At 32.1% G+C, this 15,511-nt stretch overlaps 2 protein-coding genes across 2 annotated transcripts; one reads left to right on the forward strand and one right to left on the reverse strand.

The window, feature by feature from the left end:
• The first annotated feature begins 185 nt into the window (after positions 1-185).
• LOC146530758 (CDGSH iron-sulfur domain-containing protein 2 homolog) lies at positions 186-1,944 on the forward strand. The gene is made up of 3 exons (XM_085199222.1): positions 186-469; positions 898-1,106; positions 1,505-1,944. The coding sequence occupies exons 1-3, from the start codon at positions 373-375 to the stop codon at positions 1,595-1,597; spliced, it is 399 nt and encodes a 132-aa protein (XP_085055348.1). The 5' UTR covers positions 186-372; the 3' UTR covers positions 1,598-1,944.
• Positions 1,933-12,111, reverse strand: LOC146530759 (uncharacterized). Its single transcript, XM_085199221.1, has 7 exons — positions 11,951-12,111; positions 9,787-9,848; positions 6,080-6,236; positions 5,156-5,292; positions 4,370-4,520; positions 3,104-3,170; positions 1,933-2,480 (listed from the first exon to the last, which is right to left on the reverse strand). Exons 2-7 carry the CDS (start codon positions 9,830-9,832, stop codon positions 2,475-2,477), a joined length of 564 nt encoding a protein of 187 aa, XP_085055347.1. The 5' UTR covers positions 9,833-9,848; positions 11,951-12,111; the 3' UTR covers positions 1,933-2,474.
• Between the last annotated feature and the right edge of the window lie 3,400 nt (positions 12,112-15,511).

Genomic DNA, 15,511 nt, shown 5'->3' on the forward strand with positions numbered 1-15,511 from the left:
CTGTGCTTATTAGTGGGGCTTCCTACTGTCCTGTCCTGTCCCGTATCCTACAATTAAAGATTAAGGAACTAAACATGTACTACATAGGTAAGGCATCGGTACCCTACCGTTCCTATTAAGTACATGTCTTGTCTGAGTAATCTTTTGGGTGAACGTATTCTGTGTCTATGATTCTTGTCAATTTTGTGTCAAAAATTAGATGTTAAAAAGACGACTGTCAAAAGAGTCAGATATCAAATCAAAGAGATATCAGAAATCAGAATCGGTCGTCGGTGTCCAGTGCGTCACGTCATCCGATCAATTTACCTCGTTGTGTAACTTTATAACTTGTTATTCTTACATTGCACTCAGGTCAAGATAACCTAAGGAAAAATGTATATTGTATCAAGTGTTGTAAAAGTGGCAATCCCTAATTATTTGGCAAGTTTGCCTATACCGGATTCCATCGGTGGATGGTTTCGCCTTGGAGGTAAATAATTTTCCTCTTCACTGATTTTGTAGTAACTGTTCTTCTTAAATACTGTTTCATTTTAATCTTAACTTTATGATTACAAAAAAATGCTTGCTTATTTACTTAGAATGTAATCGTATATAACAGAATATTTTTATATTTAGTTCTATACATCATTATGTTATGTTTCCTAAAATTTTATTGTCATTTTGTGTTATATAGAATAATTTAAAATACTTTAAAATTTGACAAGTACTTGTTTCCAACATTGCTCAGTACATTTTACAAGGCCATTGACATACTTTCATATAATCATGGTGTTTAATTCTTAACCCTTGCTAGTATGAATAATGTATAACATGCAATGTTTTAATTCTTAGTAATAGTAAAGTAGGACAAGTACTAATAAAAATGATTATAATATGATTTTTTCTTTTTCTATATAGTTCGTGATTGGCTAGCATTAATACCTCCAACTCTTGCCATTGGTGGATTATCATATTATTCCTATCAAACTATAAAAAAAGCAAATCAAGCCGGAAGTGGACAAATCAATCCGTGTGTTAGAAAGGATATAAATAAAGTTGTTGATTTTATTGATATTGAAGATATTACAGAAAAGGCATCTCTCTGTAGATGTTGGAGAAGTAAAAATGTAAGTAAATAACAATTTTATTGAAATTTTTTGTGAATTTTTTAGTGAAAGATACTGGTATATTAGCTATTTGTAATGGGGGCTTAAGTGTCTTAGGTGCATGTACATATATTTTTTATTAGATGTTTTTATATACTGATGTAGTGACTAAAATATTTTTATGTATCTAATCTAATTTGATAAGATAAAGAGGTATCTTAAATGAAAAACAAATATTTCTCCTATACATACTATACATACATATATAGTTTGACATACATTTTAAGTTAGTGACTTTTTAACAATTAAATTTAAATTTTATTAAACTTATGGGATTATGCAAATCTATATGTTATTGGTTGTAAAATACTACATAGCTAATTATATAAATTTAAAGTCCTATATAAATCTTTTTACAGTGGCCCTATTGTGATGGTGCCCATGGAGCTCATAACAAGGCCACAGGAGATAATACTGGACCAGTAGTTGTAAGACATAAGGAAAACAAGTAAAAGAAATCATTTGCTAAATCTATATATACACAGGTGATAAATTGTGATCAAAATCATTAGACATTTTAAATGTAAATCGTCATCTTCAGTTATGTGAATTACTAATTTCATTTTTATTTTTTTTAATATTTATGTATTGCATTTGTTACTCAATACAGTAAATAGTTTAAAACTTTTATCATAATACAGTTGTTTATACTATGTTACATAGCAATTAATTCACATGAAGTGTAAGATGAGAGATACTTAATTTACTGTTTTTAATTGATATTTTTTATAATATTAAAGATTGATGTTACCAGTTTTAAATCAATAATGGCAATAAAACATGGCACTTTTTGCTTTTATTATTTTTTTATTTCAATAATCAAATTAATTCACTTCATATCATAATCATCATCAACATCACAGTCTCTTTATAACATATTTTTTTTACAATTATAACTTATGTTAAACACCTGCCAATAAATACTTTAAAAGTACACAAAGATGACTAATTTGTGGTGATTATATGTAATTATATGGCACAGCTTGTCGTTTAAATAAATAATGAATTATTTAAACTTAATTACATTATAGAACACCAAAACCATATGACTGAAATAAGTTGTTTGAATATATTATGCTTCATTGTATTTACTTTCTTGATCTTAGATCTCAGAAATATCTCATTTTGTTATCTTCAGGTGCATTGCTCACTTTTGAAGATCTTTTGAGTACTTAGCCTAAATACTATTCATTTATCACACACGTCGCAAGATATGTGGCTCAAACATAATATAATTACTCTTAAATAGACACTTAACCAAACTCAGTCTTTATGATCCAAATTTTTTCATGATATATTACGGCCATTGTTATTTTGAAGGAACCTCTTTCATAACTGCAAATAAAAAATGTGTAAGTTGTCATATTGAAATTATTACTAACATATTACAGTAACGTTTCATTTTTTAAATAACAGTGTATTTAAAATATAAAAAGATTATTTTCTTAGTTTTTCAAATTAAAAATGTGACTCTGGTAGCACTTTGGCAAAGTGGCTACAATTATTTAATCTTTATTACCCTATCAACTTTAAAATAATAGGTAATTAAATCTCTAAATCTACCTTCAGCTAATGCAAATAGATTTGGTTGTGAACATTCACATATGTAAAATATTGTTCTCGTATGTCTCAAATATAATTATAACATTCTATTATGTGAATAAAATTAAGTGGGGCAGGTCGTGGCGCAGGAGTACAAGCGTGTGACTGTAAACGCGACAGGCTGTGGGTTCGATTCCCAATTGAAGAAATAAGTATCGAGACAAAGTGCGGCGTTGAGTTTCACCACTCAACACGCAGTGCCTCCAGAATTCTGTGGAAAGTGGTGAGTGACATGTCTTGACACTAGTCTCCTTTTGCCAACCCTGCTACATGCGGAATACAGCATGAAACTGAAAAAAATCAACTCTCTCGAAAAATCAACTCTCTCTCTCTCTCTCTCTAAAAAAATCAATTACCTCGATTCTAGTTTCGGCTATAACCTCTTCATTCCGTAGAAGCTCGTGTTTTAGGCCATTTTTCTTTCTGTAACACAATAAAAAGAATAAGTTTCTTACTTAAAATACATACCCACTATTATAGATGACATTTATTATACGACTATTATACATGGAATATATTTTAAACTTAAATTATTTTATGCATATCGAACAAAGTACATTAGGAACGAAGTAATACACGTTTACTTCCCATTTATACACTTCACAATGGGTTTCCGTCCCACTTGACCGCTTCCTACGCACTAAGCACCGAGACCCTAGTGCCTGCCTGCGCGTTGCAAGTTGCAACGTATCGGGTTACCTCACACAGTGCTTGTGGCTTCGAGATGGAGAAGTCACTAAATAAACTTTCCTTTACACGACGGTTAATAAAAAACCCGTCAATACATGGGAAAGGAGAACGGACCCCCGAGGCGATTTATAATGTTTTATTTGTGTAGGCTCAACTTATTGTATCGTACGAGTAACGCGAATGCAGCAATAAATTATTATTGTTATACATAGAGAGATCGCACCTATTAATTTTTAATGTTCAAATATTAATATTACTTGATAATAACATAAACATATTAGTAATTTGTAATAAACTACTTATTTTTTAGCAATATGCGATTAAATATTGTCATAAATAAAGAAGATTGCATGTGTCTATAAAATAAACCTAAAATTCCTTTCTCGTTTCGGTGGCTAGAAAGTTGTACAAACTGAAACGAGCTCTAAATGTCTAGATTGTGGCTAGCTTCGGCCTTTGCTGGTTTCACAATGACATTGCATTTTGGTGTATAAAAAGAACTTTCTCAAGCCGAATTGAACTGCATGACTAACTATAGTTGTAATTAATTTTCAAGCTATGATTTCTAAAGCTAGGAGATAAATTAAATATAAGTATTTATTTCCCCGAATTTGAGTCTTTCTAATAGCCACTGCGTTTCCAGTGCGTGTCGTCTTACTAGCACCTTGACTACCACCACCCAAAACGAAATAGCAGTCGCAGGTTTTCTTTTCTTTTTGGGCGAAATTTAACTCCAAGTTTACTTCGAAACAGAGCGAATAAATGAAAATAATTAATATTTCATTTCCTCGAATGGGAATCGAACGCACAACTTGTCGCGTTTAGAGACACACTTTGTGCCCCTTCGCCGCGCCTTTACCTTTTAACTTTTATATCAGGGATTATTGTTAAATAATCAAAAAGAAATGTGTAGGTACTTAGGTGCTACATACATGTATATCCGTCTCCATAAAAAGAGAGCTGTGTAGGCCAGAACGACAATGCCAATAGTGACAGCCACCATGATTCCAGCTGCAAGTCCAATTGGCTCAACGTGAACACCTGAATATTGCTGTGGTGATAAGTCATTACTCATTGGTTCTTCTGTTAAAAAAAATATTTATTTATATTTATGTATGCATATTTTTGAAATATTTTATTATAAACTAAAACTAAAACTAATTTTTTTTTCAAATTTGCAATTTTCTATTTTTTTAAGTAGGTGTTGAGTGGAGGAACTTAACGCCGTTACATCATTCCTCCGATACAAATCATTAGCTATCAAGTTTATGAGCAGACGTACTGTCGGGCACAACTTCATATTTATCCAAAAATATATATTAACATAATCTTAACTTAAAAAAATCATTTTAACAAAGTTTGCTCTCTTTTTTGCTGTAACATCGTGACCTTCTCAGTGTATTTTTTAATGTTACGCTATATTCCGCACACAGCAGGCAGAGGGAACCTAGTGTTAAGACACTCCGTTCCCTATTTTCCGTATTCGGGAGGCATTGCGTGTTGAGTATCGAAACTCAATGCCGCGCTTTGCCTCGACACCAGAGCATACAGCCTGTTGCATATACAGTCACGCTATCCCTTTGCGACACCATTGATTTCTCTATTAAAAACTTTAATATTTTTTCATTAAATTATTTAAATAATTTAATGTAAATTTTAATCAGTTGATGCGTTTGTTTTACTGTGGTTAGCGAAATTCTTCCTATAGCATAATTTACCTTGAAGGAACTCTGCCTGTGAATCAGGTACGACAGGCACGTCAACGCGACCTTCCTCGGCGTCCTCTGGAAATGTGGGCAACACAAGATGCTCACGAACGTCGTCTTTGGAATGCAACATGTCAAACACTTCAGATCTGAAATATTGTTGTAGGTATAGTAGGTATACTTAAAGACAAATAACTATTACGTTGGCTTTTGTAGGAAAGCTTACAAAGAATGATAAAAAATATTATTTAAGTGAAACCGTATAATGAAAATGGGAACTAAAAACATATATAAATCTGTCAATAAATTGACAGTGAAGTCTTTATATTAGTGTATATATATATATATTTCATTTTGACTTGTTATTTAATTAAACTCTACTATTCTCTCTTCATTTTGTGACGAATGTTTAGTGATTTTAAATTTTCAGCTTATTTTATAGTTCCGTTAGACTACCGGTTTTAAAGTTCTATTATGCTTATTAAAAATTCATGAATGTCTCGTAGATACAAGAAATCTTATGTTAAAGTGTGGGTATTACGTTTATCTGGAAGTGTCGTGAGAACTTCGTTAGTGTTAGACGCTATTGTATAAGTTATTTAATCGACTTGGTAGCGTAGTAGTCGTTAATGCAGGTTTAGCGTGATAAAAGATAAGAGTTAAGTTTTATAATATATTTTTATAGGTTCACGCTGTATCTTACTTAGCAGAGTAGACAGAGGCAATCTAAAGACCTAGTGTTCTTTAACTCCGTTCCCATTAATAGACCAGGGAAACTGGAGAATGGAAGTTCCTCAATTTTCGTCGAATTCTCGAAGTGGGAATCGAACCCACAACATCGCATTTACAGTCAACGGCGGCCTTATATATTTTTTTCTAATATTAAAAAGAAAAATATATAATGTAACAAAAGAGTTAAACAGGTACGGTACGTACTTGCTAACACCATCCTTATCATCCACCAGTAATTTCAAGAGGGTAGCATTAGCTTCCAGAGTTTTGTATCTGCTGTTATCTTCTACTTCCTTTAACAGATTAGGAGGAGTTACATCTGCGTCTTGTATCGAGTGTTGGCTACAACATGGCCCAGTACCTAAATAAAGAGAAAAATATAATTTTATATTGTAGACTGTGGAAGCTGAAACTTATTTAATTAAATTTTACATGAAAAAATTTAGTATAGGTATTATTAAATCTACTTAAATATCGAACATAATGGTAACATGTTGAAAACCTTAAATAATATTACTAATCCGACACTAATTAGTGGGCCAGTCGTCCTAAGCACGTTTAGTATGCGTAACGGCGTTTCCAGCCCGGTTTTCTTACTTAAACCTTGCATTTGAAAATGTTAATTTACGTCTTACATGGAAGATTTGAAGGCGTGACTCACTATCGCATTGAAAGCTTTAAGATACGGTAACCTCATAATTTCAAAGTGAAAGCAACAAGACAAATCGACAGATCTTTTATTTATGAACGATGTTTAGCAGCACGTCATTCGTGTCGTGCTCATACCTATATATTGTATAGTGTGGGATTAGTGTTAATTGGACTGGTGAGTATCTGAGGTTACTATCTTATTCCTGATTCCCACTGTCGTTAGTTAGGCGGAGTGAATTTCAATTTGGAATATCGTATTTTACATTTAACATAAAAAAAATTGAATTATTTAGTTTATTAAACTTTAGTTTATAATATAATTTTCGCGCTCATTGAAATTATAGAATATTAAAGAAATCCACACATCACACACAATTTTATTGGGATGTATAAGTACCTATTACCTAAACATTTATTAAATTTATAACTTGTATTTATATTGAATAATTTTAAAAGCTTTGTTTTAACGGTCAATCATTAGCGCTCTTAGTCCATTCTCTTTGTGCCATACAGCTGCCGGAAGAAGCACCATTGCAGTTTGGCAGCATTGAGTTTTTTATTTTAGGATGTGAGAACCTAAATTAAAAAATATATATTTTTCTCGCATTTTACTTAAATTAAGTACTAAAGAGAACGTACATGTACATTTGAGACAGATTGTAAATAAATCTTAGATTTACGTAAGGCACGATAATGATCACGATATCGTATTTCTTTTTTATGTCCTTTAATGGTACGATGAACGTTTATAAGCAATGAGCCCGCTGCTGTAAATACCTACATGCAACTGGTTTGCTTCATTAATATATTAAAGTGACCGTACTTGAAATGTTTAAAACATCTAAAAAATTCCTCTTATCTGCTTGTGAATTGGTTAAGTGCTCACTTATCTCAAATTGCTCAAATAGTCAGGTAGTGTTATATCTTCTACAAAGAATTTTAACCGAGAAAATGAATAGGTAACCTACCTACTGCCTGCATATACCTGAAGAAGTACCTGCAATTTGCATATACCCTACATATAGATATATCTACATATATTTGTAAATAGTTATAGTCGTATGCAGTATTATTGCATAAATGTGGTTTCTTATATATTTAATACATAAATGAAACAAAACCTGTATAGATATTATCAATATCAATAACACAAAAAGAAATTAATGTATTTATTACAAATCTTTTTTTATATCTACTTCGCAAGAAGCAACAAATATTCAAGTTTGCGCTTACTAGCGAATTCAAACCAGTTGGACGGCGATACCATGCAGTACAGCTATACGTATAAGTATATGTTTATATATTATGTTGGCATCGAAAGTGGCTAAGATTTCTTGTCAAGCCAGCATTTTTTTTTCCATTTAAAGTTGGTCTGGCCTTACTTAACGCTATTTGTATGAGAGCTCTCACGTTCAAAGGAGAAAGGTATTTAGTATTACATTGCAGACAATAATGGTTGATTATTTACACATTTTATCGTGTGAACATTTATTTTGAATTGAAGATATATTGATTTAGAACACGATTAAAACACCATTGATTTATCTAAATTAGTCGATATTACATTCTTTATGGATTATAAAGTTATAATATCACGTTTTTATTTTAGAGAGATCGTGCATGTCTAAGTAACTAAAGATGTTAACTTGTAGAGTTTTCGGTCACGTACATGCATACCTATATGTATGTGAGAATTCATTAAGGACAGTAAAGCCTTGGTAGCGTTAGCAATTGGCATGATGCAAAGCTAAAAGATAGTTTTAATTTGCATACAGTGCGCTTCGTAAAATTTTGTTATATGTATGTTAAATAAAAAAAAAAGTTTAAAATTGATTAAAAATTCTTTTTAATTTTAAAATATTATAAAAATAAAGGCAAACTATAAGAATATTAAATTCATAAAATAATCCACGTTTGTAGTTAATACCTTTGTAAGCTAGTCTCTGGAACGCTTGGTCACGTGCACGTATCCTAAGGTAAAATAATACTCATTCTACTCTCGCAAAGGTCAAACTAAGGTAAATGTAAGGTGGTAACACAACATCTCGTTCATTCATGGACATATAAAAATACCATATGAATCACGATTTTAGGATTTATCCCAAAAAAACCTGACACATTAATGCTGAATCATCAGAATTTTAGAACCTACAGATTTCCAATTATTTTAGTTTCAGTCGCGAATTGCGGAGGCAGCTCTGAGTCACGCCCACGATCTCACCTGATTCTAAGAATTTATTTATTGTAAGTATCATTAAATTGCAATTAGATTGTAGCGACGACCCGCTGTGAATAACGATAGCGGTTGTGTCGGAAAATTGCTTTGGTGAGTACACTGTGATATAACTATATAGTACTTATATATACAGGTACATACCTACCTACATACGTGCTAACTTATGAATATTTAAAGGAAAATCAATGAGTGCTCGGAATAAATAATTTTCATTCATACTTCTTCTCACATTGTATAATACCGCGATGTCTCACTTCAAAGAAAAATAATGCCATTGTGGTAAGATAATTACGTGATGAATTTGAATTGACGTCAACCTATTTAATCGATTTTTTATTTATGTAAGTATATATGACATCCTATTATTGCTTTATTGAGTGAGGCTGTGAATATCTCTCTTGTAAAAGCCATAATAAAACGACTGCCTTATTTAAATCTGAGTCAAACTACTGTTTGGCTTGTTTTTAGCTGGATTTTGTTAGTAAAATTTCATAGACTGGTACTTTGTGATATAATCTACATTACATATTAAAATACTTATATTATTTTATTGTACCAATATAGTACCTACTACCTAGATATATTATATAAAGATACATGAAGTTATTTTAATTCATTTTATATTGTGTCTTATAAGAATAAGAATATCATATTAGGAATATTCAAATTTTAACACATTTTATAAGTAAAATAAACAAAAGCACAATTATTAGCACTTACCTTTTAAGATTGAAATTTCAATGATAACAATATGTAGGTACCTACCTATATGGGGTCTACTATTAAATGGAGTGTAGGTACGGTCAAAAAGTTAAAAAAATTGTTATAGAAAGTAATAATTAGTGTAACGTATTCATATGATAGATGAATGTAAAAGCAAAATATATAGGAGAGCTGCCCACTATCTCTATGTATATAACAATGGCAGCAAACCTTACATATATAAGTTAAAATTTTAATGGCAGTGATCGTTAAAACATCGTCAATAATGAGGGCAACAATGTAAGGCTTATGAAAATCTTACCTAAGGCAGCCACGACGAACAAACACAAAAACTGGTATTGCGCCATGAGTCACAAAGGGTGTCTGAAACCAAACACAATCTATTTACGAATCATATACATAATTTAATCATAGTATTCAAATATAGAAATATAGTTAGCGATATTATGGAAAACGCGAATGAATGTTTAACTGTTTATTTTTGATAAAGTATATTTGGGATTATTTTAAAGGAAAGATATACAAGATAATCAGAGTAAGATGATCATTTGCTATTGCAGCGAAACAATAAAAAAGTTTCATCTCACTAGTGCAAAATGGTGGAGTGACTTCTCTAGCATTTAATTTTTTAACCAAACCCTTGAGGGCCGCTATCAATTTGGACTGGAATGTATCGTATTTTCTCCTATGTACATTAGAGATCATCCTGAACACTTCTGAGTCTAAATGATCTTACAGTAGAGTTATAAAAACGTAAAATATTTTAGCGTTAGACCTATAAACCAAATCTTTCAGGTATGCCAACAGGTGGTTAAATAAACTTGCTACAATTAAGCGCTTTCAAATCCATAATAGTTTCTATATCGTGTAAACTTCAAGCATTCTACCTTAAAGGGAACATCTCGTAAACCTTTCCTCTACTTATACTCGCATGTATATGTTAATTAATTGTAAGGATATAAATTATCCTTAGTTCGGAATTCATAGTATCTATCTATTAGGCTTAATATAAAAATAACATGCTTTAAGCTTAGGAATCAGTTACTTTCTGATAAGGAGAGGAATCCGTTACTTTCTTCTCCAGACCGTGTAGGTCTGCTTATAGAGAATCCAATATTATTTATTACTTAAAAGTAAAAGTTCTTCTTCTTCTCTTATTTAATTCTCTTCTCTTTCACTCGTCGGTCACGAGACCTAACTACACGCTTTGTTTTATTCTGACTTTCTCTCATGTTTATGAGAGTTCTGATTGTGATTAGAAATATTAATATAAATAACCCTAGAAGTTATTTTCAGTATTTGTTATAATTTAAATTATAGAAAGTAAAAAAAGTATAACATAAATCTTGGTAACAGCCGTTTAATAAATATAATATTGATTGAATATTAAGTTTAGTTTTATGTTTATTTACGTTGGCTACTTTAAAGTACCTACCTACAACGACTCTACATACTTTTTTTCTTTGATAATAATCAATTTCTTTTAATAAAACGGCACTTGTGTATTGTGTATATAATATGATTTTTTCAGTAATTTCTTAATTTGAAATTTGAAATTTGAAAATTATTCTTTCGAAATTTGAAAAAAATATATATTTTCTACTACTCTATATAAGTATTACTCTAAATATTAATATTTAAAACGTATCAATATAATGTTAAACATTTCGCTGTCTTAGGTACATTTATACCTATTTGTTTATCAAATGAAACTGATGCTAATGATAGATCGCAAAGCGTTTTGTGGTTTCTGATATTCTATGCGGTTTCTGAACACGTAGGTCTGCGTACATTCAGAATAGGTATGTGCCAAAGGTGCCTCATCTTTGAACAAATGTAAAATATCGATTTCACGATACTAGCAAAATTTTATTTCTAGAATAAATATAGATACCTATATATAGAAATATTATATATTGTACAAAAAAATAAATAAGATTTATCTACCTTTTACTAACTTATTTTAGAATCGTAAAAGATTTTCTAAAATTTGTCGAAACAAAGTTGTTTTAGCGTATATTTTTCAGATAACAGTATATATTTTTTAAGGTAGGTATTATAGGCAGGTATTCTATTATTTACTTTATTGTTTTGAAAATGCCCACACTTTTAAGGTAGCTGTCCTCATTATTTTTTTTATTGCCGTGTTTGTAATTATTTTACTTGTGTACCCAAATCTAAAAATGCAAGGCATGTTATATTCTGAATGCGTAGGTCTTATATAAAATATGATTCTCCCTATATCATTCTAAGTATCACTTCACCATAGTAGTTACCTACAGTAATTAATAAATGCCTTAAAAATATTAGCAAGGCCAAAAACTACGGACGTTTAAACAAGTTCGTTAGTAAGGTCTCATGAAAATATACTGTGGGGAGGTTTTTTATTTTTTTTTGCTATAAAAGTGTTTTATGTGAAACAAGGAGTAAGAATTAGTTTCTAATGAAATAAAGTCAAAAAATACCTGATCAGTATCCAATTTCAAAGAACACTTGGTAAATTAATTGAATTTCCACTGGCTTTGTCACTTATACGATCCGGTTTGGACGCGGTGCGTGCGCGTGCGTCGCTCTTCTGGGGCATTCTGCTCGCGATCTGACCGGCGCAACCGCTGGGGCAGTGCCGCTGACCTCCCTGATGCAGGAAGTTCACGAAAAATGCTTGCTATTGGATAATGGACATGGTATTCTCATACATCAATTAGTAGTTAATCTAACTATTTTCTAAGATATAATATTTCCTTAAACATTTGAGTCATCGGTTTGTATACAGTATGTAGATGTTTACATATCAGTGAATGAGTGATAGATTTTGTGTTGATACCAACTTAGTTTATTATGTTATATTGTACAGATATTAATTATGTAGAGGATAAAGAAATGTTATCATATTATAAATATAAGATAAAGTTAACTCTGCACCAACATTGATAGTAATACACTGGTAGCTCTATATTTTCTCTACATCTACGAGATAACGGAAAAATAGTAACTATATATAATTTAATTATATGTATAATAGAATAATTGTCAACATCTGCTCTACTACAAAATACATAGTTGTACACATAGAGTCGGTACGAGTAATTTGTTTACCTAAGTTTCTAGTAGTGACTTGTTTGCTTATTGCGCCTTTAAAACATTTTCCTAATATATGAAATACTATACCACCAGCATTATCCGAAGACATCTTAATGATAGATATTCAGTTTTTTTAATTTAAATAAAATGTCCCTGTCCATGATTCAATAAGGTGCAGAGGAATGTAAACATTTATCTATTGAACATTTTGTTTTTTTATTCATAAATTACGTGTAGACGCGTCGACGTCGAAAGGGTAAGGAGATAGGAGATAGTCAGTGGCGGACTAACCCCGTCGGAGGCCCGGGGCGGTGTTGTTGAATGAGGCCCCTTGACCCCCCCCCCCCCTCCCCCTCCCCCGTTGAAATTTTTTTTTATATATCACATTTTTTTTAAGTATAAATTAGTGTGTATGCTTATTTAGTTTACATCTTGTAATTAATGTTTGAGTTAGACTTGCATACACATAGAAAATTAAAATACTAAATATCAAAAGTACATGTATATAGAATTTAGCAAAAAAAATCCTCGTGTCCTCGAGATAAAAAGACGAATTGGGATAACAAAAGAAGCTATCATCCGTGTAAATAACGTATGGAAGAAAAGAGGAATTTGTATCAAAACCGAAATAAGAATGTTACGAGCACTGATATTCTCTATTACTACCATTCGATAGATAGGTACAGGTGGAGGCAGATCATCTGCTCTAGATGTAAAACCTGATCATTCTCAAATTCATTGTAAATTTCTACCAGATTATCTAAGACTACAGCCAGAGCGTCATCTGAAGCTTCCATCATAAGCTTAGTTCCAATATAGATAATAATTTATCATCATGAGCTAGTTCACACGCTATTGTAATATTAGTTCCGCGTATAAAATAAAACAGACTGAGATCCCAGGGCCCTAGTAGACCTACGTCATTTTAGTAAAGCTGAAATTTTGAAAATTACTAGTGAGACCCTTTCATAGATAGCGCCAATTTAAGGTACACGATCTCCTACGTTAAAGTAAAAACGCTCGTATTTAAATATATTTTTGAGAAAAATGTAAAATAATATATTATAACCCTGGTATAAGCCTTTACGTAGGCTTTACTCTTGCCAGACGTCCTAAAGATTGTTTAATATTGGAACAAAATACGTATACTTCTTCTACTTTTTCTTCGCATTAATCCCGTGCTGAGGGTTCTTTTGGAAGAACGTATTCGCGACGGCCAGATCAGACGCAATATAGGTTCTCAGAATATATTCTCCCTCTGTATTACGAAGTCCGTATCTAAAACCCCCGTGAACATGTTCATACGGCTCAGCAGCCTTACTGACGTGACCGTTCAAGTCTTCCCCAACAACAAACAACCATTTCGATAGACGGTTTAGCAAGTAGAACCTCTTCATTCTGCTTTCAAAATGACTCTTATTTGGACACGCTACAGCTGGCCTGCGGCGCATAGGCACTAATTTAGTTTGTAGTTACGCCTTCAATCAGCACCCTTATACGCATCAAGCTGCGTGACCCGGTGTATATAAGGCGGTAATCCTGTCCGTTATTGCGAGGCTTATTGCCCTTCCAGCAAGCTTCCTGGAGGAAAGCACACTGGACCCGAAGTCTTATAAGTACATCTGCGAGTTCTCTGCATCGGCCGGTTAGAGAGCCAATATTCCACGTTGCAAAGCGGAGTTTCTGTCTGGGTACTAGCGTTTTAAGCAGTGTTCGTACTTAACACGTTGTTGCGTTCCATATTAGCGGCGGATGGCGGTTTTTAAATGGGGCAACTGCCATTTGACTTCCAAAACCACTTTGAAAAATTTCACGCTATAATTTCTCATATATTATTTATGGAGTATTTTAAGATCCCTTATAAGCACCCAAACCGATTTGATGGCTCAATCATCCTCCCAGATAGAGATTTACCTTTTTTTTGCGCTACTTCTGGAAGGGCCCCACTTTCAGGTTAGTGAGTACGCAAACTTTTATAAATTGACGTCGGTCTAGAGGCCCTAGGAACTTGAAGTAAAAAACTACGAAACTGGAACCACATGCAACCTAAATGGACATTAGAAAGATAAAAGTAATTTTAATTAATATAATGTAAACTACCGGTACAGGCTGCACTAATCCCTGTACTTATTTGTTTTTTAGAGGCCCTCTCCAACCTCAAACTTCCTTTTAAGTAAATACTATGCGTTTTTTTAAGGGCTTATTTAGGATTTGATCAAGGGAATTTGCACCATTTGGAGGCCCCCCTGGACCCGAGGCCCGGGGCGGACCGCCCCCCCCCCCCCCCCCCCCCCTTAGTCCGCCACTGGAGATAGTGTTAACAATAATTAGTTTAGGTAGTCGTGAATTCGATTTAAATTCGAGTTTTTATCTTGGGAATTTTCTCCTGTTATAAGATCAGTCGTCAATCACGCAACCCTACTTAAAGTAAATGTTGTATTTTTCGTTGGTGTACGGGATACAGCGCGGAGCTAAAAAATCTTTTAATTTAGCTTTAAACATTTATTTAATTGGCTGAGATTAAATCCAAAAAGACTGAGGTAAAGTTATGGAATAAAAAACATATTATTTTTAACCTTTTTATTTCAAAGCAATAAAGTCAAAATTGTAAGTGTCAATATGTGAAACAATTAATTATAATAAATAGAAAATATACTTATATAAAAATAATTTAGAATGACTCCAAATTCCTCATTTCCTTATAAATGATCAATTAAAACATTATGTCTGTACAAATTAAATGAAGGAACAAATATAGAAATTAGTTTAATATAAAAGGATGAAATATACAAAGAAGAAGGAAGGAATATAACTATATGAATAGTAATAGTTACCTATTAATGTATGTGAAATCTCAATCATAGTTAGATTTTGTAACTATTCCATATTGTGAATAATAATTACGAGTATTATATTATATAGATGATATTAAAATGGATATGATG

This window comes from Heliconius melpomene, chromosome 16 (genome assembly GCF_056956725.1).
Source record: "Heliconius melpomene rosina isolate 202511_hmr_F chromosome 16, ASM5695672v1, whole genome shotgun sequence".
NCBI classification, from domain to species: Eukaryota; Metazoa; Arthropoda; class Insecta; order Lepidoptera; family Nymphalidae; genus Heliconius; species Heliconius melpomene.